This window comes from Microcaecilia unicolor, chromosome 4 (genome assembly GCF_901765095.1).
Source record: "Microcaecilia unicolor chromosome 4, aMicUni1.1, whole genome shotgun sequence".
Taxonomy (NCBI): domain Eukaryota; kingdom Metazoa; phylum Chordata; class Amphibia; order Gymnophiona; family Siphonopidae; genus Microcaecilia; species Microcaecilia unicolor.
The window spans coordinates 266345243-266371781 of record NC_044034.1 but is presented as its reverse complement, the minus strand read 5'-3'; the positions used below and the strand labels follow the sequence as shown (position 1 = coordinate 266371781).

Below are 26539 nucleotides of genomic sequence, written 5' to 3'. Positions count from 1 at the left end.
TTAGAACTGTAAACCGTATAACTGCCTCCATGGACAACTTGCAGTATAACAAGCATTGAGAATAAATAAATAATGCCAGGGACTTAGAAGCATAATGATATTCTCATTTTGTTTACCATTCCTTTCTGAATTTGCTTTTTTTTTTTTTTTTTAGAAGCCACAGCAAGTTAGGCTGAAAATTTCAATGCACTATCCACAATAACTCCAGGATCTCTCTCTTGGGTGGTAATGCCTGGCTCAGAACCCAACATTTGTACCTGTATTTGGGATTATTTTTCCCTAAGTGCATTCTTTGCATTTGTCCACATTAAATGTTATCTGCAATTTTGGGGGGGCTCAAGGGTGGACTGGAGGGGCAATGAATCCCTCCTCTCCCCCCCCCCCAAAACACACACATTAACATACCTTTGCTGGGGGGGGGGGGGATACCTAACCCTCCCAGGCAAATAAATGCAGTAAACGAGTCGCTCTCCTCCTTCTAACGCTGCTTTTGTAATGCGGAAGTCGGTGGCATGCCTTCTGCTGCCAACTCAGTTCCTGCGCACACTAAGCATGTGCGAGAAGTCCCTGCATTGGTGGCAGCAGGCACATCATGGACCTCTGCATTACAGAAGCAGGGCAAAGAGGAGGAAAAGATGTACCGGAAATGCATTTCTTGGCTGGCAGGGCTTCAGCATCCCTGCCAGCTATTTAAGGGGGTGCTGCAGGTTTGGAGGGACCCGAGCCCCCAGTCGGTGGGTGGGCCCAGGCCCCCAAGGCTGCAAATCCTCACAATCCTCTGCTGTTTTAACAACTTTTGAATACATTTGTTTCATCCACAAAATCAATTACCTCACTCAGTGGAGTGGAGTGGAGGAGTAGCCTAGTGATTAGTGCAGTGGACTTTGATCCTGGGGAACTGGGTTCCATTCCCACTGCAGCTCCTTGTGACTGGGCAAGTCATCCAATCCTCCATTGCTCCAGGTACAAAATAAGTACCTGTATATAATATGTAAACTGTTTTGATTGTAACCACAGAAAGGCGGTATATCAAGTCCCACCCCCTTTCCCTATTTTTATCTTCAAATCCTTTATAATTAGGGTAAACAGCATAGGTTCCATTACAGACCCTTGGGAGCTCTCCTAACACATTTCCATGTGGATAACTGACCATTTTAGTCCTTCTTCTGTTTCCTCTTAGCTCATTTCCCAAACCACAAAAGGTCACTGTTCTCCTATCCCGTAAATTATTTCTAAGGAGTCTCAGGTTGAAGTTTGTCAAATACCTGTTGAAAATCCAAATACACTAAATTAAGCAGCTCACCATTATCCACTTGTTTGCTTACACCTTAAAAAAAATTCTAATAATTTGGTAAGGCAAGACTTGCAGCTTAATGGGAATGAGACAGCATGGGCTCAGCAAAGGCATCTTCCAATATGGCCAATAATTTTTTTTTTTAAACTACATATTAGGCCTGACTTCAAGAGCTTGACAAAACAGCTCACCTGCCTGTAGACAAACTCCTGGTTGCCCCCTTTTTTAAAAAATTGGCAATTACATTGGCCACCCTCCAGGTCCTCAGGTATCATGGCTATTTTAGATGGTATGTTACAGATTACTAACAACAATAGCAATTTCCGTTTGTGCTTGTTCAACGCTCTGGCGTGAATACCATCTGGTTCTGACAATTTCAATTACATCCTTCTAGACTTACACTACTCAAACGCTGTATAAATGACCCAAAGTTGGGTGCACATCCCAGATCTGCACCTAAATTAAATTACCTACCCCTGTTTACTAAGCTGCGCTAGCATTTTTTAGCACACACTAAAAAGAGCATGCGGTAACAATCAATTACTGACATTAATTTGGCAGTATTAGTATACAATGGGGCTCATTTTCAAGCACTTAGCCTTCCAAAGTTCCATAGTAACCTATGGTACTTTGTAAGGCTAAGTGCTTTGAAAATACGCCTCAATGCGTGCCTAATTTTTATAGCGAGCAACTCCAAAAGGGGTGCGATATGGGTAGGTCAGGAGTGTTCCCAGAATTTTAGGTGCGAAGTTACAGAATACTTGAAATTATGCATCTGCCAACAGCTGGATGTGAGCATTTACACCAGCTTCTGGAAGGTGAAAATGCTTGCGCCAAAATTAGACAATGAAATGCGTACTAAGTTAGTATTCTGTAAAAGCTGTTCCATGCATAGCGCCCTTTGAAGAATACTAGCTTAGCACCAATCGTATCGGCGCCTAACTTTGGGCATCATTAACTGAATTCCTTCCACAATGACATGTTTCAGTTGTTCTAAATCGAAGAAAATTTCCGAAGCAAAGAACAGGAAAACACAATGTCGCTGCCTCACCAAGACTTGTAGCTGGCCAAAAGGCAAACTGAAAATGGAAAACTCTGGAGGTAATATCCTGCTCTCCTGGTCACAAAGTTTATTTAAGTTTTCAATCTACCAGTGGGAGTTTATTTGCAAGGAACATCAAGAGAAACGCTTAAGACTGCTCCCACTCAGACCCCATCTTGGCTTGACACGATTGAAGTCCATCGCTTCCAAACTGCCAGGTATCCGCATGATGGATAGCTTTGTGGAGAAAGGAGCCAGCAGATGAAAATACAGAGTTTAATATAAACTAAGCTTCTCAGTCTAACTTACGTGTCACTGGCACCACACTCGAAAGCAACTCATCAATAATTCTGCTGCTTTTTCTAACATGTCCACTATCTTCCCTTTCCCCTTTCTCTTGCTAGTTGTTGATCAGCCTATTAAAAGATGGAGAAACTTGTTTTACTATTAATTACGGATATGTCTTCTCAAAACAAATGATCACTAGCCAAACTATTTATCACATACCATACTTCCTGAATAGCAATGCCGATTGTGCAAAGCAATGTTGCTTACCAATAGCAGGTGTAATCCAAAGACAGCTGTTCACCAGTCACACAACCGAGTCATATGACTCCCCCTGTTGCATGATGCTGAAAATGTATGTTAGAGTCTTCACTGCAAATGTGGGACTTTTCCATGCTCAGCAAAAAAAACACAAGCGAACCACTAAGGGAAAGTGGGAAGGTTTGTGTGACTGTTGACTGCAGGCTTTGGAGAACACTATTTAAGGTAAGGAATACAGAAACATAGAAAAATGAAAGCAGATAAGACCACATAGCCCATCCAGTCTGTCCATCTATGCCATCTACTCTTTCTTTCACTCCCTGAGACGTTTCTATGTCAATTGGTCTGGTCTGTTGGCCTGTGTATGTAAGGTTACCATCAGGCATATTTTCAAAGCACTTAGCCTTTCCAAAGTTCCATAGAACCTATGGATCTTTGGAAGGCTAAGTGCTTTGAAATATGCCTCCATATTTGCAAAGACAAAAAAAAAAAAAAAAAAAAGCACAAAAAATAAAATGCTGCCCTGCCCCAGCCGCAAAGTCACCTTGATCCCCCCAAGGAAGCCAGATTCTATAAACAGTGAATATACTGGTAAAAGTAACAGAAATGCATTTTCTTCCATAGTCTAATGCAAAATTAGAAAGATGTACATTTTCTTGCGAAGCCTCTGTTTGAAGTCTTGACCGCTATTTCAAGAAGCGGCGGCAGCAGGGAGGTCAGCAGCAGTGGATAGAAAAGAATGGAGTTTTACTGCCCCGAAGAGGCCCACTAGACCACCAGGCTATATTACAGTAGGCTGGGGTGGGGAGGGGAAGAAGGCAAGCCCATCCATCCGCCCGCCAACCAACCTGCCAGCCCAGAAACCCAGACAACAGGATGGCTGGAAAAAAGACCTTCCGGACCCCTGAAAAGGAGGACATGTCCGGGGAAATCAGGACATATGGTAACCCTATGTGTAGATTGACTTCTCTGCCAGGAGCTGTGGATGGGTATCTACAAATACTTAATAAACACATTTGTTTAAGATGTTCCCTTTTATCTTTTTTAAGCAAAAGAATGGTGATTGCCATATTAGTCCACATGGATGTGTGGCAATAAGAACCAATAAACTAATTCAAACACAATGCGACAAACTTTCTCTTCACCAAACTGATGGAGAGGAAATTTTCAAAAATCTGTCCACAGAAACGTTGTTAGTCTAATAGAAACTCAAATGCCTACAATTCATTAATCCCTTTTTCGAAAGGGCAAGTACAAACACAACCCAAAATCAAAAATGGGCCTCAGGAGAGAAGGCATTAGACTTTATCCTTCAAAAACCCCTGGGTGAAGTATTTGTCATAGAAAAACATGTTCACAATACAGTTGCAGAAATATGTACAACAAATATTTAATGCAAAACTGAGATCAATACCACCATCACATTCCAGGTAAATATATTCATTATAGCAAAAACTATGGTTACATTCAAATCTATTAGATTTGATATAAAATATACCATAGACTATGCCACTAATGACTTATGTATTTATGTTATTTCTATACAAAAAAAGGCAAGATGTAAAGCAGTGCTACCACAATATACTTGTTTTACCTCAGGCTAATTACTGATTAAAACATCAGTCTCTACTTTACTTACATTATTTGCAAATATTCGTAGATCAAGTGCAACAGCATACATTATAGGTAGAGCCCTGTGAAGAAAAAATAATTAATATTTATAAATTGTTTGAAGCTACAAAAGAAGGCAAGGCCAAAATCAAACAAACAATCTTGTTTCCTATTCTTCCCTGTTAGAAAACCATTCAAGAAGGGAACAGAAACACTGGGTAGGCCGAATGGAGGAGATGATCATCATGCGTAATTTTCCACATATTTTCATATTAAACTTGTATTTTGTTTTAATAAAGTAATTTTCTAAAATGATTCTATGACCAGTTATTTAGTGTTTTTGTTTTTGAGGGGGGGAGCGGTATCGTAGTGATGAGGGTATGGAAGGAAGGAGGGGACAGAAAATAAGGGAAAAGTTTGGGGGGGGGGTGGCTTGAGGGAATCTCCATGGAGGAAAAAATGAAGAAGGAATTTCAGACAGAAGAGGCTCACTTAGGGATTTGCTGAAACCTACAATTTGGCCAGGGATAACTAACTTTTGCACATTAATGTAGCAGAATTTTTGATTGTGGTTATATGAAATCATTTCTTGGCATTCACATCTTTTGGTGTTCAACATATGTTTATATTTATTAACTGAAATTAAAACCCCAACCAACACATTTAAAGTTAAGAATCACTAATGTAAAGAACAGCATTAATATAAGCTAATGCTGTAACATTCATCATTAAAGTGAAGATACTTACCTGTAGCAGGTAGTCTCTGAGGACAGCAGGCTGATTGTTCTCACATGTGGGTCAATGTCTGCGTCAGCCCACGAATCGAATGGCATTTGCAAGCAAAATATAAAAAAAAGTTTTGCCAGAGTCTTCTGGCCCACATGCAAAGCGCACCGCACATGCGCGGACTGATTTCCCGCTGTCGAATGAACACGGTCCCTCAGTTAAATCAGAAAGCATAAAAGGAAGCAAATAACAACTCCAAGGGGAGGTGGGCGGGTTTGTGAGAACAATCAGCCTGCTGCCCTTGGAGAATACCTGCTACAGGTAAGTATCTTTGCTTTCTCCGAGGACAAGAAGGCTACTTGTTCTCACATGTGGGGTACCCCTAGCAACCAGGCTCACTCAACAACGAACATTGGTCAATTGGGCCTCGCAACAGCGAGGACATAACTTAGATTGACCTGAAACCATAAACAACTGAGAGTGGCAGCCTGGAACAGAACAAAATGGGTTTGGGGGGTGGAGTTGGACTCTAAACCCCAAACAGATTCTGCAAGCACCGACTGCCCAAACCGACTGTCAGGTCAGGTATCCTGCTGAAGGCAGTAGTGAGATGTGAATGTGTGGACTGATGACCATGTTGCAACCTTTGCAAATCTCTTCAATGGAGGCTGACTTTAGTAAGCAACTGACGCAGCCATGGCTCTAACATTATGAGCCGTGACATGGCCCCCTCCAGAGTCAGCCCAGCTTGGGCGTAAGTGAAGGAAATGCAATCTGCTAGCCAATTTGAGATTGTGCGTTTTCCGATGGCGACTCCCCTCCTGTTGGGATCGAAAGAAACAACTGGGCGGACTGTCTAAAGGGCTTTGTCCGCTTCACATAAAAGGCCAATGCTCTCTTGCAGTCCAAGGTATGCAAACTACTTTCGCCAGGGGGGGGTATGAGGACGGGGAAAGAATGTTGGCAAGACAATTGACTGGTTCAGATAGAACTCTGACACCACCTTTGGCAGGAACTTAGGGTGCGTGCGGAGGACTACTCTGTTGTGATGAAATTTGATATAAGCCTGAAGCTCACTGACCCTACGAGCTGAAGTAACAGGCACCAAGAAAATGACTTTCCAGGTCAAGTACTTCAGATGGCAGGTATTCACTGGCTCAAAAGGAGCTTTCATCAGGTGAGTGAGAATGACGTTGAGATCCCATGACACTGGTGGAGGTCTGACAGGGGGATTTGACAAAAGCAAACCTCTCATGAAGCGAACAACTAAAGGCTGTCCAGAGATAGGCTTACCCTCTACACGGCGATGAAAACCACTGATCGCACTAAGGTGAACTCTTACGGAGTTGGTCTTGAGACCAGACTCTGACAAGTGTAGAAGGTATTCAAGGAGGGTCTGTGTAGGGCAAGAAGAGGATCTAGGGCCTTGCTGTCACACCAGAGGCAAACGTCCTCCATTTGAAAGAGTAACACCTCCTCATGGAATCTTTTCTGGAAGCAAGCCTCGGAGACACCCTCTGACAGACCAAGAGAAAATTCTAAGCTCGCAACATCCAGGCCATGAGAGCCAGAGACTGGAGGTTGGGATGTAGAAGCGACTCCTTGTTCTGAGAGATGAGGTTGGAAAAACACTCCAATCTCCACGTTTCCTCGGAGGACAACTCCGACAGAAGAGGGAACCAAATCTGACGCGGCCAGAAGGTGCAATCAGGATCATTGTTCCACGGTCTTGCTTGAGTTTCAGTACTGTCTTCCCTACTAGAGGTATGGGAGATATGTATAGAGAAGGCCTGTCCCCCAAATAGGAGAAAGGCATCTGACGCTAGTCTGTCGTGGGCCTGAAGCCTGGAACAGAACTGAGGGACCTTGTGATTGATCTGAGTGGCAAAAAGATCCACCAAGGGGATGCCCCACACTCAGAAGATCTTGCGGACTATGCCCGCAAGACCACTCGTGAAGTTGGATTATCCAGCTCAACCTGTCGGCCAGACTGTTGTTTACGCCTGCCAGATAAGTGGCTTGGAGAAACATGCAGTGAGGGTGAGCCCAAAGCAACATCTGGACGGCTTCCTGACACAGAGGGTGAGATCCGGTGCCCCCCTGCTTATTAGTATAAAACATGGCAACCTGATTGTCTGTCTGAATTAAGATTACTCGGTTGGACAGCCGATCTCTGAAAGCCTTTAGAGCATTCCAGATCGCTCTTAATTCCAGGAGGTTGATCTGCAGACCTTTTTCCTGAAAGGACCAGGCTCCCTGAGTGTGGAGCCCATCTACATGAGCTCCCCACCCCCAAGAGAGATGCATCCGTCTTCAGCACTTTTCGTGGCTGAGGAACTTGAATGGTCGCCCCAAAGTCAAATTGGATCGAATCGTCCACCACTGAAGAGAATTCCAAAAGTCGGTGGACAGATGGATTACATCCTCTAGATCCCCCGCAGCTTGAAACCACTGGGAAGCTAAGGTGCATTGAGCTGTCTCATATGTAGACGTGCTATGGGCGGTTACATGAACTGTGGCGGCCATGTGCCCCAGAAGTCTCAACATCTGCTGAGCCGTGACCTGCTGAGACGCTCGAACCATGGACACCAGGGACAGAAGGTTGTCCGCCCTTGCCTCAGGGAGATAAGCTTGAGCTGTCTGAGTGTTCAGCAGAGCTCCAATGAATTCCAATTTTTGGACTGGGGTGAGATGGGACTTGGGATAATTTATGACAAACCCCAGTAGCTCTAGCACCTGAATAGTCATTTGCATGAACTCCAGAGCACCTTCCTTCGAGGTGCTCTTCACCAGCCAATTGTCGAGATAAGGAAACACATGCACTCCCAGTCTGCGTAGAGACGCTGCGACCACAGCTAGGCAGTTTGTAAACACTCTAGGCGCAGATGCCAGGCCAAAGGCAGTACACGGTACTTAAAGTGTTGTTTCCCCAGCTGAAATCGAAGATACTCCTGTGAGCTGTGTAAGCATCCTTTAAGTCCAGAGAGCATAGCCAATTGTTTTCCTGAATCATGGGAAGAAGGCTGCCTAGGGAAACCATCCTGAACTTTTCTCGGATAAGAAATTTGTTCAGGGCCTTTAGGTCTAGCATGGGACGCATCCCCCGTTTTCTTTTGCACAAGGAAGTACCTGGAATAGAATCCCAGCCCTTCTTCCCCTGGTGGAATGGGTTCAACCGCTTGGGCCTGTAGAAGGGCAGAGAGTTCCTCTGCAAGTACCTGCTTGTGCTGGGAGCTGTAGGCCTGAGCTCCCGGTGGGCAATTTGGAGGCTTTTATTCCAGACTGAGGATGTATCCTAACCCAACTATTGAAGAACCCACGGTCAGAGGTTGTAAGAGGCCACCTTTGGTGAAAAAAAACATTAACCTCCCACCAACCAGCAAGTCGTCCAGTATGGACACGTTTACTGAGGCTATGCTGAACTGGAGCCAGTCAAAAGCCCGTCCCCTGCTTTTGCTGGGAGCCACAGTGGCCTTAAGCGCACGCTGTTGCAGAGAACGAGCGCGGCTGGGACTGAGCCTGGGAGGCTGCCGAGAAGCAGGAGTGTACCTACGAACTAGCATAGGAATAGGAGCACTCCTCTTCCCTCCAAAAAACCTCCTAGATGATAGGCAGTAGCAGAAGACGTCCGGCGGGAGAGAGTAACATAGTAACATTAGTAGATGACGGCAGAAAAGACCTGCACGGTCCTCTAGTCTGCCCACGATAAACTCATATTGTATACCTTACCTTGATTGTACCTGTCTATTTCAGGCACCGACCGTATAAGTCTGTCCAGCATTATTTCCCGCCTCCCAACCACCAGCTCCCGCCTCCATCACCGGCTCCGGCACAGACCCCGTATAAAAGTCTGCCCTCCCCTATCCTAGCCTCTCAACCACCAACCCTCTTCCCCCCGCCACCCAATTTCAGCTAAGCTCTGTGGATCCATTCCTTCTGCACAGGATTCCTTTATGCCTATCCCACGCATGTTTGAATTCCGTTACCGTTTTCATCTCCACCACCTCCCGCCGGAGGGCATTCCAAGCGTTCACCACCCCTCTGTGAAGAAATACTTCCTGACATCTTTCCTGAGTCTGCCCCCCCTTCAATCTCATTTCATGTCCTTCTCGTTTACCCGCCTTCCCATCTCCGGAAAAGATTCGTTTGCGGATTAATACCTTTCAAATATTTGAACGTCTGTATCATATCACCCCCTGTTCCTCCTTTCCTTCCAGAGTATACATGTTCAGGTCAGCAAGTCTCTCTTCATACGTCTTGGAACGCAACTCCCATACCATCCTCGTAGCTTTCTTTTGCACGCTTCCATTTTTTTAACATCCTTCGCAAAGTACGGCCTCCAAAACTGAACACAATACTCCAGGTGGGGCCTCACCAACGTCTTATACGGGGCATTAAAACCTCCTTCTTCTGCTGGTCACACCTCTCTCTATACAGCCTAGCAACCTTCTCGCTAGGGGCCACCCGACCTTGTCGCACTGTTTCATCGTCTTCAGGTCCCTCAGATACTATCACCCCAAGATCCATCTCCCCGTCCTTGTCTATCAGGCTCTTCCCTACCTAAACATACGCCTCCCTTGGATTTCTACTCCCTAAGTGCATCACTTGCATTCTTCGCATTGAATTTTAATTGCCAAACGTTAGACCATTTTCCAGCTTCTTCAGATCTTTTTTCATGTTTTTCCACTCCCTCCAGGGTGTCCACTCTGTTGCAAATCTTGGTGTCCATCCGCAAAAAGGCAAACTTTACCTTGTAACCCTTCGGCAATGTCACGTCACAAATATATTGAACAGAATGGGCCCCAGCACCGATCCCTGAGGCACTCCCACTACTCACCTTTCCCTTCTCCGAGCGAACTCCATTTACTACCACCCTCTGGCGTCTGCCCGTCAACCAGTTCCTAATCCAGTTCACCACTTCGGGTCCTATCTTCAGCCCTTCTAGTTTATTCAAGAGCCTCCTGTGGGGAACCGTGTCAAAAGCCTTGCTGAAAATCTAAGTAGATGACGTCCATAGCACGTCCTTGATTTAATTCTCCTGTCACCCAGTCAAAGAATTCAATGAGATTCGTTTGGCACGATTTCCCTCTGGTGAAACCATGTTGTCTCGGATCTTGCAACTTATTGGCTTCCAGGAAATTCACTATCCTTTCCTTCAGCATGGCTTCCATTACTTTTCCAATAACCGAAGTGAGGCTTACCGGCCTGTAGTTTCCAGCTTCTTCCCTATCACCACTTTTGTGAAGAGGGACCACCTCCGCTGTTCTAAAATCCCTTGGAACCTCTCCCGTCTCCAAGGATTTATTAAACAAATCTTTAAGAGGACCCGCCAGAACCTCTCTGAGCTCCCTCAGTATTCTGGGGTGGATCCCGTCCGGCCCGATGGCTTTGTCCACCTTTAGCTTTCCAAGTTGTTCATACACTCTCTTCCGTGAATGGTGACTCTATCCACTTCATTTCAGGTGTACTTTTGCCAGTCCCTCTCGGTCCCTTCCCCAGGATTTTCTTCAGTAAAAACAGAACAAAAGATCATTTAGCAAATTGGCTTTTTCTTCATCATTTTCTACATAGCGTTTTGCTGTATCTTTTAGTCTCACAATCCCCTTTTTAGTCTTTCTCCTTTCACGAATAGTACCTGAAGAAGTTTTTGTCTCCCCTCCGTACATTTCTAGCCATTTGTTCTTCCGCTTGCGCCTCGCCAGACGTACCTCTCTCCATAGCATCATTGTGCTTCTCTGATCTGGTCAACTAGATCCTCTACTTTCATCACAAAAAAGGTTATTCCCCCCCCCCCCCCCCGGGAACATCTGCCATCCGCTGCTGGACCGAATGATCCAGGTCAGAGACATGCAGCCATGAGATCATCACTATACCTTGGCAGCGATCCTGGGTGCTACATCAAAAGTGTCGAATGTACCCCTGGCCTGGAATTTTCAACACACTTTCTGCTGCCTGACCACCTGGTGAAAAGGCAAGGCCTGCTCCGGAAGAAGTGCATCAACCAAGTTGGACAATTGCCTCACCGAGTTCCGCAAGTGGACGCTCGTGAAGAGCTAGTATGTCTTGATCTTGGCAGCGAGCATAGTGGCCTGATAAGTCTTCCTCCCAAAAGAGTCCAAGGTTCTAGATTCTCTGCCTGGGGGCGCCGAGGCATAGTCCCTAGTGCTCTTGGCTCTTTTGAGGGCGGAGTCTACCACCATGGAATTGTGAGGTAGCTGAGACCTCATCAATCCAGGCTCACCGTGGATCCGATATTGGAATTCAGCTTTTTTCTGGATCACGGGATTAGACAGAGGGGTCGACCAGTTTTGCATAAGGACTTCCTTCAGTACATTATGCAAAGGAGCCGTTGCAGCCTCTCTAGGCGGAGAAGGATAATCCAGGACCTTGAGCATCTCAGCCCTGGGTTCATCCTCAACCTCCATAGGGAAGGGAATAGCCGCAGTCATTTCCTGGACAAAGAGGTAAAAGATAGACTCTCCGGTGGAGAAAGTCTCCTTTCTGGTGGAGGGGAAGGTTCATAGGGAATCCCATAAGACTCGTCATAATAAAAGTACCTGGCATCTTCCTCCTCCTCCCACAAACGCTCTTCTTCAGTATCGGACAAGACATCCCTCAGAGCAGTCCAAAACTGAGCCTGCCTCGACGTCCTCAATGGTGGTGCCGAGAAGTCGACGCCCCCGACACTAAAGCTTAGCTTGAGTTATATGCAGCAGGGCCCATAATAATAAAATGGGCCCTGCTGCAAATAACTCAAGCTAAGCTTTAGTAAACAACCCCCTAAGTTTAAAATGGGCACCGTTAGGCCCAGCTTGTTTTGACCTCCATTCTGCAAAATTCCTGAGTCATGCAAATGGCTGAATTTCTGAAGACACAACACCTCATTGTTTTTCTCAAGCTGAAAAAGATATTTGGGCTAGCTCAAAGGATATTTAGCCACGTCCTGAATACCTTTACACCTGAACTTCATTTTTAACAGTAAGGTTCATTTTGAAAGTGATTTAACTGGCTAAGGACTAGCTAGCTTCATTAAAAACTTTGAAAATATACCAGCTCAGCCAGTTAGAGTTAAGATGATTTTCAACTGAACATTACTGTAAATTCAACCAGCCAAATTTGGCTGACGAGATCTAGTGTGGAGCTATAATTAAAAATGCATTCTATAGCCATCATTTTCAACTGCATATATTCTTACCAATTTTCTTCTTTATGAGCTTGAAAAGCTTTCAGGAAAGATGTAATATTTTAAGGAGATAAAAATATTTCAGTGCAGAAAACATATCAAAACTTTTTGGAAAGCCAGTATATGAGGATCTTACTAGGCCTTAATTCCATTTCACCAAGAGTAAAGTTGAATGCTAATCGAAAATGACTCACCTTACACATGGACAGTTGGCCCTGGTCTGCTATTCCTTACTGCATGTAACCCATTTTCTGCTACATTCAAAATACACTGGGTTGGGGGTAGGAAAACGATGGCAACCTTATGCTACCAATTACACAATCCCCTCCTGTTTACTAAGTCGTGCTAACAGGTGGTGGTGTGCTAATGCCGACACAGCCCATTCACTTGAATGGTCTGTTGCCGCGTGGCTTAGTAAACAGGGGGGAATGTCCGTAAAAAAAAAAAAAAATCTTATAATATGCATCTGGAACACCAGTGTTACCAACTCCTGTTTACTGCAGAACAATTACCCAGAATACTAAAAAAAAAAAAAAAAAAAACATACATAGAAATTTAAGATATCTCTCCCATCACCTGCTTTACAGAAAGTCAACCAACATGTGTCCTTTCTGTGTCTTTTTAGGCACCGTAACAGAGGAATACAAGAAATAACAAACAGGGAACCCAAAACTAGAAAAACAGGTACAAAAAGAACTATATTAGACTGAGCAAGAGGAGGGGGGAGAAGTTGAGAATTCTAAGTTGCATATTAATTAAACAGTGGATTCAGGATAGATTCCATAAGAAAACTCTGGAAGTACCATGACAAATACAGAGATGCATTAATTTATTCATGCTGCTTATTTTCCTCCTTGGTATGGGAATTTGACATAGTTATACCATTCATTACGTGAATTATTGGGTTAAAAACTGAATTTGGTAGTGACCAAATGCATTATAAAAATCCTTAATGGCATCAAAATGTGCTCCCACCTCACTGAAATTTCAGTTTGACTGCCATGTTTCATTACAGGAAATGAAAAGGGGAGGTGGGGAGAAAGAAAACATTCTAAATGTTAGTAGCACATCAAAAGAACGAGCCAAGATGCCACAGGGTGGCCTTATCTGGCCCTGATAAATTAAATTTCTATTAACCTGGACAATAGCACAGATGCTCATCTAGTTCTCCTACACACTAGATCAGTCTTGCCCTCCATCTACAGGATTTAGATTTGACAAGTGATGTCCTAGAAAGCATTATTTTTTCTGAAATATAATATGCTTTCTGATAAATGATGATTTATCTAAATCTTATGCTCTTCCTTGTGGAGTCCCTTAGAGTTTAAGTTTATCTCCCAGTCTTATCAACGTGTTCGTATCCCCTCTCACCACCCTGCTCTAAAGCTTTGGAGACAGTGGGTGTTTCTGTGCAGATTATATACAGCTAGTGGCCTTTGTGGATACACTGTTTCCTGATCTCACCAACCTCAGTTCCCATCTGAATTCAGTGGCCCACTAATTTCTAATGTTTGTGCAGCGCTGCGTACGCCTTGTAGCGCTATAGAAATGCTAAATAGTAGTAGTAGTAGTAATTCACAAGCTGAAACTTATCCCTCAGAAATCAGAGGTACTTTAGATCATAAAGAGAAGATCATCATCCATTTCTCCTTCCATCCCTGGTTCTTTCATTTCTATAAAAGAAAAAGTGGGGTTAGGTCAAGGGAGGGAAAGAGCACAAAGGGATATCATTTTGAAAGTCCCTTGTCTACTTTTGCGTGCATATTTAGCACCTGCATTAACCTGCTGGCCCAAATTTTCAAAGAGATATGCCACAGGCCTGTCAGTAGTCTACATATTACCCCCAAAATACTAGTAATGCAACCGTCTCCTTCAAGAGTACATAACACTTGGAAAGCTATCTGATAAAAATAGATTTTCATTTTGGAAAAAAAATGAAAAAATAGAGGCTTCTAATTGCTGTAAAGGATATTGAACTACAAGAGTCTGGCATTTGTAGGCCTCTGTGAAATCATGATTTCCAACTGCATAAGTACATCTGTAAAACAAAACAAGAGAGGTCAGTGATGATATTAGACAGTGCTCTTAGGGCTAGATTTACTAAACTGTGCTAAAGCATGTGCCTACATATATTAAACACATATTATTTACCACATGTTCCATTTTCTGCAATTAATACACTGTAGCACACACCAGTAAATCTAGCCCTACATTTTTAACCAAACTTTGTATTTATTTGCAAGAGAAGTGCACTAGAATGAAAGAAATGAAGGCAATAAAATTGAAAAAAAATACATTTGTAAAAAGTACTATCAAGTGCAAAAAAAGACCACAAAAATTGAAAAGAACACAAAGGTCCAAGGGAAAGACAAAGTCAAAAAACAAGGATTGGGAACTGGATCAGCTCCTCAAAAACAGACTCAGGACTCCAAAGTGAAGTTATAGGTATGTTATTTAAGCTGATTTAAAAAGTACTATCAGCAAACCAAGCTCATCACACTGGGTTTTATCTACCATGTTACCATTTTCATTTCACCTCATTCATCCAACACTTTGAGTCATCTCGTCAAAAAGGCAGTTCATAAGTCTTATTAAACAGATTTTAATTTATTATTTAGCCCATTCGCCCAAAACTGCTCAGGGTAGGAACATAAAATCATTATAAGACACATAAACATCAAAATCAAAAGAAATAAAAAAACAAACAAGTACAGCACTATCCAGCTCAGTAAAACCCACAGCAACAATTTTGTCCATAAAGAGAATCCTCCACCTATAACAGCAGCTAGCTAAATTAGCATATATGGAGGCCATGCAAATATATCTCATGCATATTCATTGGTGGATATCTTGAAAACAAGACTGGCTTGGGGCTCCTGAGGACTGGGTTGAGAAAGCCTGCAACTGCTTGTATGCACTGTGTTCACTGCTTAAACCATCAGAGCTGCAATCATTAGCAAAAATCTGAAAACCAATTTCAAATCACTGGATACAGCTGTAGAATCAGATATTGAGGGAAAATGGGGCATATATTACAGGATATGATTTAGTCCTAGTCCCCATGCTCACATTCTGCCATCTGTCTAGCACCCAAACACAGAACCAACCAACCAACCTATTTAACAAACCTTTATGATAAAGCTTATCAAAATCTGCACTCAAGGAGCACTTAAAAAGCATCATTTACTATGGACTGCAAAGGCTCTCATAAAAGTAAGCATATGTTCACACTACTATATGCAGAACACCAGCGGGCAGGCAACTTGCAGATCTGCCGTTTACCTTGCAGTATGAATATTTCTTCTAATTTTAGGTTTTCATCGTTAGAGAATGACATGGGACAAAGTTGACCCCGTCCCACCCCCATAGGTTCTGTCCTCATTGAAGAAGCCTCAAACACATATGATTTATATTTAAATCTTTAAAGTACAAAAGGAATACTATTCTGTGCAACTGTTTATAAATCACAAATAGGAAACAATAACAACACCGAGCAACAATAATAAACCCCCACCACCACTCTCTACCCTTCCAACTCCAACAATGGCTGACAATCAAGCTCAGGATTCAGTCTAGCTCTCCTGTCTTCCACAATTCTTCCTGCAATAGAAAATGTCTTCTCAGAAGATGTGATGGTAACAGGAATGCACAGGATCCCCCATGGCAAATTTTGCCAGTTGTGGCCAGCACTTTGCTCATTTTTCCTAAAAATGAAAATATCATTGTCTACACCACTGCGAACCATAAATAACTGTTCAATTCTTAACAGCCTTCAAAAGTAAAGAATGACATGGGGACAAGTTTGTCCCCGTCCCCATGGGCTCTGTCCCATCCCCACGGACGCTGTTCCCATCATTACCACAGGTCCCTATCTCTATGTCATTCTCATTGCAATTTCCTTAGGTTAGTGTGTGCACCCAAACACAACCAAAATACATAAAACATAGCAACAGTTTACAATCCCTGCAAATACATTGATGTTTTGCTTGCTGTCTCAAAAGTGAACATTTTTTCACTGCTGTCATAATTTTGCAAACCGAGCTCAACTATAAAAGGCTTATAATAAAGCACAGGTATGCAAATGTTGCAACATGCAGCATTCTTTTGTTTAAAACAAAAGTAATAACTTATTTGATCAAAAAAAACCTAAGACCCAGCTAGTTTGCCTAGTTTACTTTCTGTTGAAAATGGCACACATCTTACTCTTTTTTTTTCTCATCTTTACAACAATGGAACCCCTGTGCCTATCCCATGACTTCCTGAATTCTGTTACTGTTATTGTTTCGAGTACCTCCACAGTTTGTGTGACGAAGCAGATTTAGGAGAGTCCTTATGAAATAAAAAGATTTTCCATCATGAGCTTGGGTTCTGGAAATATATTTTATCTGAAAAATATTGATTTTTGTGCATTATTAAACTTCTGAGGTATCTGGGCTTCTCTCTATACTTCTTGCTTCTTCTTTAGGAATAAAAAATACGTATAGGTCTCCAAGAGTCATTTCATAGTGTTTTTAGGTCAAACTCTACAGCATATTTGGCAAGTTGCCCTCTGTGACTGCCTTCACACTATGTCATGTCAGAGAATACTGATGTATATGATATGAATTGTAATTTGGTGTGAATGTCTTGAGTGTGCTCTTTTCTATTATATTATGATGTTTTTTCCTGAATTTTAATATTATTTTTATACATTGTAAACCACTCTGACTTTTTAATTAAAAACGATGGTATATCAAAATACTTTTAAACTACTAAAACTATTAAACTCCTGAATGCCAATCTTACCTTAAATGAGCTGCAAAATATTTCATCAAAAGGAGGTTCCAGAACTTGCTGACACTTTTCCTCTGGAGACTGAAGCTAATTAATTACAAATATGTAAATATTAAAAGATAAGTTTTTATGATCACAATAAGCAGGTCAACATGTTTCACTTTATACAGCCCTATAGGTGCACATATGAGAGGGAAACCACTGACAATTTCTACTGCTACACCTATAGACATCACACAGCATTTCAGGTGTCAGATATATAGCAGTGAGGAGAGAAAAGGAATTCAATGTGTGGAAACAGACTTATTCAAAACATATGTAGCCTGCCAATGAAAATACTATCCTAGGCAGATCACAATAAAACATCAGCAGTACTTTAAATTGTATAATTGTATAATAACTAGGAAAAAACACAAACATTTGTTAGCATGCCATGACAACTTTATGTCCAGCACCCACCTCCAAACAACATACTCAGCAGGGTCACAGCCTGACCATCCTGAGCTTGGGGGCCACATAGATGCCTTCACTTGCTGTAATCTTACAACCAGGAGTCCCGACTTTAAACCACATCTAGGTGTCACTCCACACTGTGACCACTAGTAACGTCACTCCCAGAGAGGAACAAATAAAAGGGGAAGTGCGTGGGTTGTGTGACTGTATTAGACTGTTACCACTGGAGAACGATCACAGGTAAGTATTCATCCTTTATTCAAAGAAAAACATTTCAACCATAAGCAACTTCTATCACAAGTGAAACCTCTAAAGCCACACTGAAAGTGCTAATTTGCCTCTCTATACTTTCTTCTAGATCCATAGTTAAATGCTTAAATGACTTTATAAAGGATGAAGACTCCCTTCGCCTGACTCTAGACTCACATGTCAAAGCAGATTAGTTTTTGGGTTTTTTTTTTTTTTTTTAAACAGTGGTTTCATGCACTACAGGATCATTTTGTGGAGGTTTTTAAGTCAGTGCAGAGATTACTTATAGGGCAAGTATCCATGAAGCCTTGCTAGTCAGTCCCTGAATGCCCAACACAACAACTTCCAGCACAGTCTCATTATGGCAAGATGTGGCTTGCTACCAGACATCAATAGCAGGCATTATGACTATCTGCGGGAAATAGCTAGTATCTGCACAGGGAGACATTTTTGAGGGTAAAACAAAAATATTGTTCAGTAAAAAGTAATTTCCACTCTAAATAATGCTTAATAAAAATAAACACCAAAACAAAGTAAGAGATGCTTTCTTCTCATGGAATTGCTCCCAGATTTTAAATCCAAAGTAGAAAGAAAGACGTGAGAAGATTAATTCCAAAAGTTGAAGAACCACTTTGTGAATGTTGAAGTAGATTTACATTTTATGAATTAAAAAACACATACTTTATAGAGGATCATCTGCAATCCAGGTCACACCATACCTGAAGGTCTGGGGTTTGCAACATGTGGGTGCTTAAAAGACACCAGCTCTGCACAAAACAATCCATCCTTAGTGTCTATAGCTTCAAATACCTATGAAATAAATCAAGAAATGAATATACTCTATATCTAAATATATCTAAATTACACACCATCTAAAATCACACAAAGAAAAGAAAGAAAAAAAACTCACAAGCACTAAAATACAACAAAAAAATGACAATGCAAAAAAACAAAACAGAACAAAAAAAAACCCACACAGACAAAACAATAAAGAACAACAATGGGAGAAATACAAAATAGATGAATCAAGAAAACAGAACTGAAACAAGCACAATGTCCAAAAAAAGCTTACTCAAAAACAAATAAAAGTTAGCAGAAAAAAATAAAGGTTTGCTTTGGCTCCTAAAAATATTTTGACTGGTGCCAAAATGTTCTAAATAACTGTTCCACTGCTGATTGTAAGAATACTAGAAATAATATCCGTCAGTAGCAGAGAATTAATGGCAAAGACCAAATCATACGTATGCAAAAAGTTAATGAAGACTGAACTAGGAAAACTAACAGCACATTCAGCACACAGAGGTATCAGCCGCAGCAGAAAGTAACTAGGCCCATCTGAATACTTCACCTTTGTAAGGACACTGAAAGGATGGAAGCTGTTCAGAAAAGGATACCACAATGATACAAAGACTACCACTAAGCACTAGGGAGGAATACTTAATGTTTAATCTGAATATTTAGTCTAAATATGTTCTTTATGCACAACTGTCAGTAATCAATTGCAGTTAACTATATTTAGTTTACCAAGATTTTCCTATATGGGTTTCCTAACATCAGTGTTTTTTATTACTAAGAATTAACTGTTCTTATCTTCTCCAGCCCCTATATTTTGACACAAACAGCCAAACTTGCTTTGTTCCATCACCAGTATTCATCTTCAAAAAAAAATAAAATCTTCTGAACTGAATTGTTCAACTATGCATAGAGCTGTCCCAGTTAGCCCTTTTTAAGGTAAAGGCTGTTGTATTTTTTTTACTCTACTTGTGTTTCCTATCTGGTCAAAGCTGTACAATTCACCTGTTGGCTGTGTTATACCAAATTAGATAGGCACAATCTGCTTCAACATAAGTTACTCATCTGGCTTACCAGACTCAGCGTGGTAAGCATTATTTTTCAGTTACGGAAATAATGCAGCTGAAAATGTTTGGTAGCCAGTGATGATTCAGAACTGACAATTTCACAATCGCAAAGTTTTTCCATTCATCTATGGTTTGCTTCCACATGTAGTACACAGTTCTTCCCTGAACTGCGAAATGGCAGCAGCCATCTGTATTAAACAATTGCAGCACCCCTTTAGGTTGCTACCCTGTATCAGCAACCACCTGCATTGTTCTCCAGTAGGTTTTTGGTGAGTTTTGGAGAGCTCACAGTTCCCACCACAAGTGTGACAGGCAGAGATATAGGCCTGAAGCCCAGGTGTACAAAACCTAATGAGCCAGCAACATGGTTTTTACACTGGTTCTAGATGGTTTAGCGAGCAAGGAGTAAAGTGAGACATGAACAAAAGGTTTCTCCAAGCTCTTTTCTGTCACAATAGCAGCTAACAAAAATTGTATGCAAAGCTATTATAATGAGCTAATTACTATACAAATGTGCATGCAAAACGATGACATAAGACATAAGCATCGGCATGCTGGGACAGACCAAGGGTCCATCGAGCCAAGCACCCTGTCTCCGACAGCAGCCAAAAGAACAGCATTTCGTCCCGCCCATCCCAGAAATAGTGGATTATTCCTATGTCCATTCAATAACATTCTATGTCCTTTTCCTCCAGGAAGCCGCCTAACCTTTTTTTAACACTCCGCTAAGCCAACTGCCCCAACCCGCCTTATCCGGCAACAAATTCCAGAGTCTAACCACGCGTTGAGTGAAGAAAAACATCCTCCAATTCATTTTAAATTTACTACACTGCAGCTTCATCGCATGCCCCCTTGTCCTAGTATTTTTGGAAAGCATAAACAGACGCTCCACATCAACCCGTTCCATTCCACTCATTATCTTATAGACCTCTATCATATCTCCCCTCAGCCCGCCTTTTCTTCAAGCTGAAGAGCCCCAGCCTCTTCAGCCTTTCCTCATAGGGAAGTCGTCCCATCCCTTGAATCATCTTTGTCACCCTTCTCTGCACCTTTTCCAATGTCACTATATCTTTTTTGAGGTGCGACGACCAGACTTGAACACAATACTCGTGTGTGGTCGCACCATGGAGCGATACAATGGCATAATAATATCCTCAGTTTTGTTTTCCCATCCCTTTCCTAATAATACCCAACATTCTATTTGCTTTCCTAGCCGCAGCAGCACATTGAGCAGAAGATTTCAACGTAACATCAATGATGACACCTAGATTCCTTTCTCGGTCCGTGACTCCTAACACAGAACCTTGCATAAACGTAGTTATACTTTGGGTTCCTCTTTCCCACATGCATCACTTTGCACTTGCTCACATTAAATGTCATCTGTCATCTAGACGCCCAGTCTCATAAGGTCCTCTTGTAATTTTCACAAAACTCCTGCGATTTAAACGACTTTGAATAACTTTGTGTCATCAGCAAATTTAATTACCTCACTAGTTACTACCCATCTCTAGGTCATTTATAAATATGTTAAAAAGCAGCGGTCCCAGCACAGACCCCTGGGGAACCCCACTAACTACCCTTCTCCATTGAGAATACTGACCATTTAACCCTACTCTCTGTTTTTCTATCTGTTAACCAATTTTTAATCCACAATAGAACCCTACCTCCTATCCCATGATTCTCCAATTTCCTCTGGAGTGTTTCATGAGGTACTTTGTCAAACGCCTTCTGGAAATCCAGATACACACATCAACCGGCTCACCTTTATCCACATGTTTGTTCACCCCTTCAAAGAAATGTAGTAGATTGGTGAGGCAAGACTTCCCTTCACTAAATCCATGTTGACTTTGTCCCATTAGTCCATGCTTTTGAATGTGCTCTGTAATTTTGTTCTTTATAATAGTCTCTACCATTTTTGCCCGGCACTACAGCTGTTTTCCAAGCGAATGCACAGAAGCCGTTCCTACCTTTACCATGGAAAATTTAACGGGTGGTCAGGAGCTGCCGGTACAGCCTAGAATGACAGCTGAAACAGTGGAGGGAAGAATCAGCCTGTCAGAGTAGATATTGATAAAGGCTTTACTCTTGAAGGCTATGCTCTTGGTGGCAGGCATAATTGCGAGCGACTCCACTAGGCTGCCCCTGCTGCTTCTGACGAGTTGGGTGTAATGTAACTTTCTACCACTGTGATGTGGAATCCGTTCTGCAGGCTCAGTGGGAACACTGAAGTTCCCAAAAAGAAAAAAGTCACTGTGCCCTGAGAGCGGTGGCAGGGCTGCATCAATCTTTCAAGTACAGGAAGCAAAATCAACCAACAGGAAACTGACCACACTGGTGAGCCAAGTGGTCCTTATCTGTGAGGATGATTACCAATAGGTGCCAAACCAGCAAGAAACAGACCCGCAGCACCAATTGGCTCCTCTCCAACCCAGCCGCAACAAGATACATCAGCAGGGAGCGGATGGCCAGCACCTCCACCCCAGTGTCCTCCCCGCTGCCACCGCTATCTACATGCTGGCTCCTGTATCTAAAAACCCCGGCGCTTGTACTTGCAAAAAAAAAAAAAAAAACCACCCCAAACAAAAAGAAGGCTCTCTCTACTGCTTTCATACATGCAGCTTGTCTGTGTGTATGAAAGCAGTCTGTGACATGCACAGAACAGCCGAGCTTAGCAATTGGCTACTCTGTGCATGCTCAGCTGACCGAACGGCTTCCCCCCTATAGAACGCAAATGAGCCTGTTCACAAAAGCAGCAAGCAGCATATTTGCATGTGATTCGCTTTGGGAATTCCTCTATATTCCCAAATCGGTAATTTTTACCGAGGTGGAAATACAGATTCTTTACAGGGACCTTTGTACATCTGGGCCTGGGTCCCTCTTCTCTATGGTGCACTGCACCGACCACTACACTTACTCCAGGAACCTGCTTGCTGCTCTAATAGAAATGGCTATAACATCTGAAGCTGTCATAGAGGCTGGTATTATTTTTATTCACATCTTTGGGGGATGGAAGGGGGTCAGTGACCACTGGGGGAGTAAGTAGGGAGTCATCCCTGATTCCCTCCATTGGTCATCTGGTCATTTAGGGCACCATTTTGTGCCTTATTCGTTCTAAAAAAAAAAAACAGGTCTAGATCAAAACGTTGAAGTTTTAGCCCTAGACGGTTTGTTCCATTATGGCTATAAAACATCCAAATGTTAGCAATACCCTAAGCCCGTCTTAATCCTGCCCTTGAAAGGTCCCCCTTGTGATCTGGACTCACTGCAGATGAACTGCATAGGTAAACATCTGCAAATAGGTTTTGAAAATACTGATTTGGACGTTTCAAGATGAAATTCATCCAAATGCTGCTTTACAACACTTTTTGAACATTTTTCGCTAGAAGGGGACTGACTGGAAGGGACCTTTTCCAGACTATATCCCCAGAGCGGAGCCATCAGAAGATTTTCCAGACAGTTCAGCCCACAAGGGGACTAATGAAGGTGTGGTGTGTTCTGGATCATGCGATCCAGGTTTCTCAGTCTGTCTGGCCCAATAAGGGCCAGAAGGAATTCTCGGCCATCTGCCACAGAGGTTAACTGAAAGTGTCAAAAATATTACAGCTTATAATACACCAGAATCATAACTGAATACATAATTTTCTTAAGATTTTGGTCCATACCAGACCTTTCATCCAAAGTGCAAAGCGTTGGAGTAACACAAAAATTACCTGTTGTAAATATTGGTTTAAAGAGATATGTGCCATGCAGGATTGCTTGTAGGACACAACTCTGCGTTCTTGATAATTGAATTCTATCTATAAAGGGGAAACAAAAGAAAAGATCATTTGTACAATCTATTCCAAGTTATTTTGGTCTTATGAGTAAGCACTCCATCCCCTACACTTCACTCTTGAAATGAGAACGGCAGCTAATCACCTACTGCTGTTCTATATAATAGCTGCAACTAGACACCATTAAATATATCACTGCTCATTTGTAAGCATTCCTAGCAAAATGTTTTCCCATTCTAGCAGCTTTTGTATAGCAGTTCCTACTGGACACTGTACTGACAATAATTTGACTTTCAAATCGCAATCTCACAAGAAGCTAGGCCAGTGATGGGCAACCTTTTGAGCTTGGTGTGTCAAAATTCGCAAAAAAACCGAGCATAACTCGGGTGGTGTGTCACTTCGAGAAAAATCTACTAGGACCGCCCCCGGGCCCCCCCTACCCGAGATCGCTGCCCACCCGAGGTCGCTGGGCCCCCCCCTCCACCTGCTACCGCTACCGGGCCCAGAACTAACTTTAAAGTCTCCTTTCACGTCGCAGCAAGCAGCAGCAGGGCAGACCTCTCCTCCTTCCTTCTGTGCTCTGCCCTCGCGAGGGTGGGACACGGAAGGAAGGAGTGGCCTGCCCTGCTGCTGCGACGTGAAAGGAGGCTTTAAGGTTAGTTTCCGGGAGCGAGGGAGGGCGGACCACACTGCGGCGGCGCCGCGTGTCATCAAAAATGGCTACGCGTGTCAGTGCTGACACGCGTGTCATAGGTTCGCCATCAGGGAGCTAGGCCATAAACCTCAGCTTGCTGCTGATACCAGGTATTAATCCAATCTTTAACATTTCCATTTAAAGCAAGGGCCTTAAATTTTATTTATAACTCGTGTTTAACATGCTCTTCATCTACTCTTGTAATTTTCTGCGATGATATCAACAGATGGTTAATACATTTTTTTAGAGGCACATAATAACACATTTTAAAACTGATCAGTCCAAGGGACAGGAGTAGCAATCAAACGAAATGCTCTCTACCCAAAGTTTTTCAGTAGAAACAACAAATCTAATATATGACCATCTTTATGAGTCTAACAACTTGCTGCTCAAAACCCTGCAAACCCGTGACTTCTTAAAAAAAAAAACACCATAGGTTCTTCATGAGTCTACTAATCTATGTGAAAACATCTATGTTAACGACCTTCTTTGTTTATTTTGTACAGCGCTGCGTAACCCTAGTAGCGCTCTAGAAATGTTAAGTAGTAGTAAACAGAGTGTTCCAACAATTAAAGCAGATCCGGCCATCAACTATCTCAGTAAATCATTCACTGTTAAGAAACTCAGCTACACCTCCCCCACATTTGTTAACTTAGGCTTATGAATACAGCTATATGACAGACTATTTGATTTAAAAACATGGGCTTCAGAAAGACGGATCTTGGTTATGCAACAAATACTGGGCTTATCATCATGCCTGAAGTCCCACTCTCCTCTGTCCAGAGTCCAGCATCTCTCCTTCCACTTCCCCTCTGTGATCTAGTTAAGTCTCCTCTTGGCCCCCCCCCTGTGTATTTTCAAACTTGCATTTACTTCTACACATTGCTGGTAGAGCAGGCAGCAATTCACACACATTGCCTGTGGCCACCCCAGAGAAGTTCCCTCTGATGTGTTATGTCCCTGCTGGAAACAGGAAGTTGTGTCAGAGGGAAAAATTCAGAATGGCTGCCTGCCGCTGTCAGCAAGTTAGAAGATAGTGAGAGGGAAAGGGAGAAATTTCTGAATCATGGATGGGAAGGAGATGAGTGGGGGATGCTAAAAACCGAGAGGGAGAGACGAGAAAGGGCGAGATGTTGGAGCAGAGGGGGTGGGGGGAGGACATATGTTGGATAGAGATAAGAGGAAAATGGAGACAAAAGAGGAGAACAAACAAGTGGCTTCTGACATGAATCAGGAAAGAAGAAGAAGAAGATGCTGAAAGAGAAAACCAGGAGAGAAAGGAGGAGATGCTATTTTATTGGTGGGGGGGGGATACAGACCAAGAAATAATGAAGAGGAGATGCTGACCATGACTGGAAGTAGCAGGAAATGCTGAACTGTTAAGAGAAATGGGGGGGGGGGGGGGGGGGGGGAACGTCACAATTGAGAGAAGGGAGAGGGGATACAGAGATACAAAAGCCTGCAAATTGGTGGGGAAATGTGGGATACAAATGCTACAAATACCAAGTTATAAATGTCTGTGTGGGGGACAGGAAGAGAGGAGCAGGTGCTAGCGCCTCCCCGAGAGGTGGGTTGAAACAGCTGGACGCAGACATAAATGTGTTATAAACTCAGACTTTTTCATATTCATTTTCAAAGATTAATGGAGAGGTAGGCGAGAGTTATGATGCACAGGAGGGGGGAGGAGGTACGGTGAAAGTTCTCTAGCCGGTCAAAGCCACATGCATTCGACTGCACTCACACACATGCCGATCACCCCTCCTCACGTGCATTCTATGATCGGGGGGACCAGGCTCCTCACAAGCAATCGCGGATCGGCCTCCTCTCCGCATCATCTACCATCGCTCCCTCTATCCTCCACTAGTCTCTACTCCTTGTTCGCGATACGGCACATCTCCCCCCACGATCAAACTCATACCTGTGGTCGCCCACTAACGGTTACACAGCTTTCCTTCTCCGGTGCCCCGTCCCCTATGATACACACACTGCTAGTACTCCACAAATCATCAGTCACACACAACTTCTTTCTCTTTACATCCCGCCGACTGTCTTGCAAGAAAAAGGACGTTACGTCAGAGAAAAGCGCAGCATATGATTACAACAAGGAAGTTTGACTGAGAAAAGGAGACGGTACATCTCTATCTAACCCATTATAAGGGTTGAAGCCACTAGGCGTGGCTTTCTGGCAGTAGGCAGAGTCACAAGAACACCCAAAACAATAGCAAACGCTATTGAAAGCAATAGTAAGATTATTAGAAATAATGGACTGCCTATGTGCGTGGTCCATCTGTAAAATGTCAAAAGCTGTTCCAGATGGATAGGCAGTGCCTTAAAAG

The 26539-nt window shown here is 42.8% G+C and overlaps 1 protein-coding gene across 1 annotated transcript in view; it reads right to left on the bottom strand.

The window, feature by feature from the left end:
* The window catches only part of PCID2 (PCI domain containing 2), a 55504-nt gene extending 29228 nt beyond the window's left edge, over positions 1 to 26276 (bottom strand). Inside the window, 10 exon segments of the mRNA XM_030201520.1 lie at positions 2659 to 2732; positions 2735 to 2752; positions 4522 to 4576; positions 12415 to 12456; positions 14375 to 14440; positions 17188 to 17204; positions 17206 to 17256; positions 18592 to 18687; positions 23447 to 23533; positions 26122 to 26276. Coding sequence (XP_030057380.1) covers positions 2659 to 2732; positions 2735 to 2752; positions 4522 to 4576; positions 12415 to 12456; positions 14375 to 14440; positions 17188 to 17204; positions 17206 to 17256; positions 18592 to 18687; positions 23447 to 23482 — 455 coding nt within the window. The 5' untranslated portion in view covers positions 23483 to 23533; positions 26122 to 26276.
* Positions 26277 to 26539: the final 263 nt, after the last annotated feature.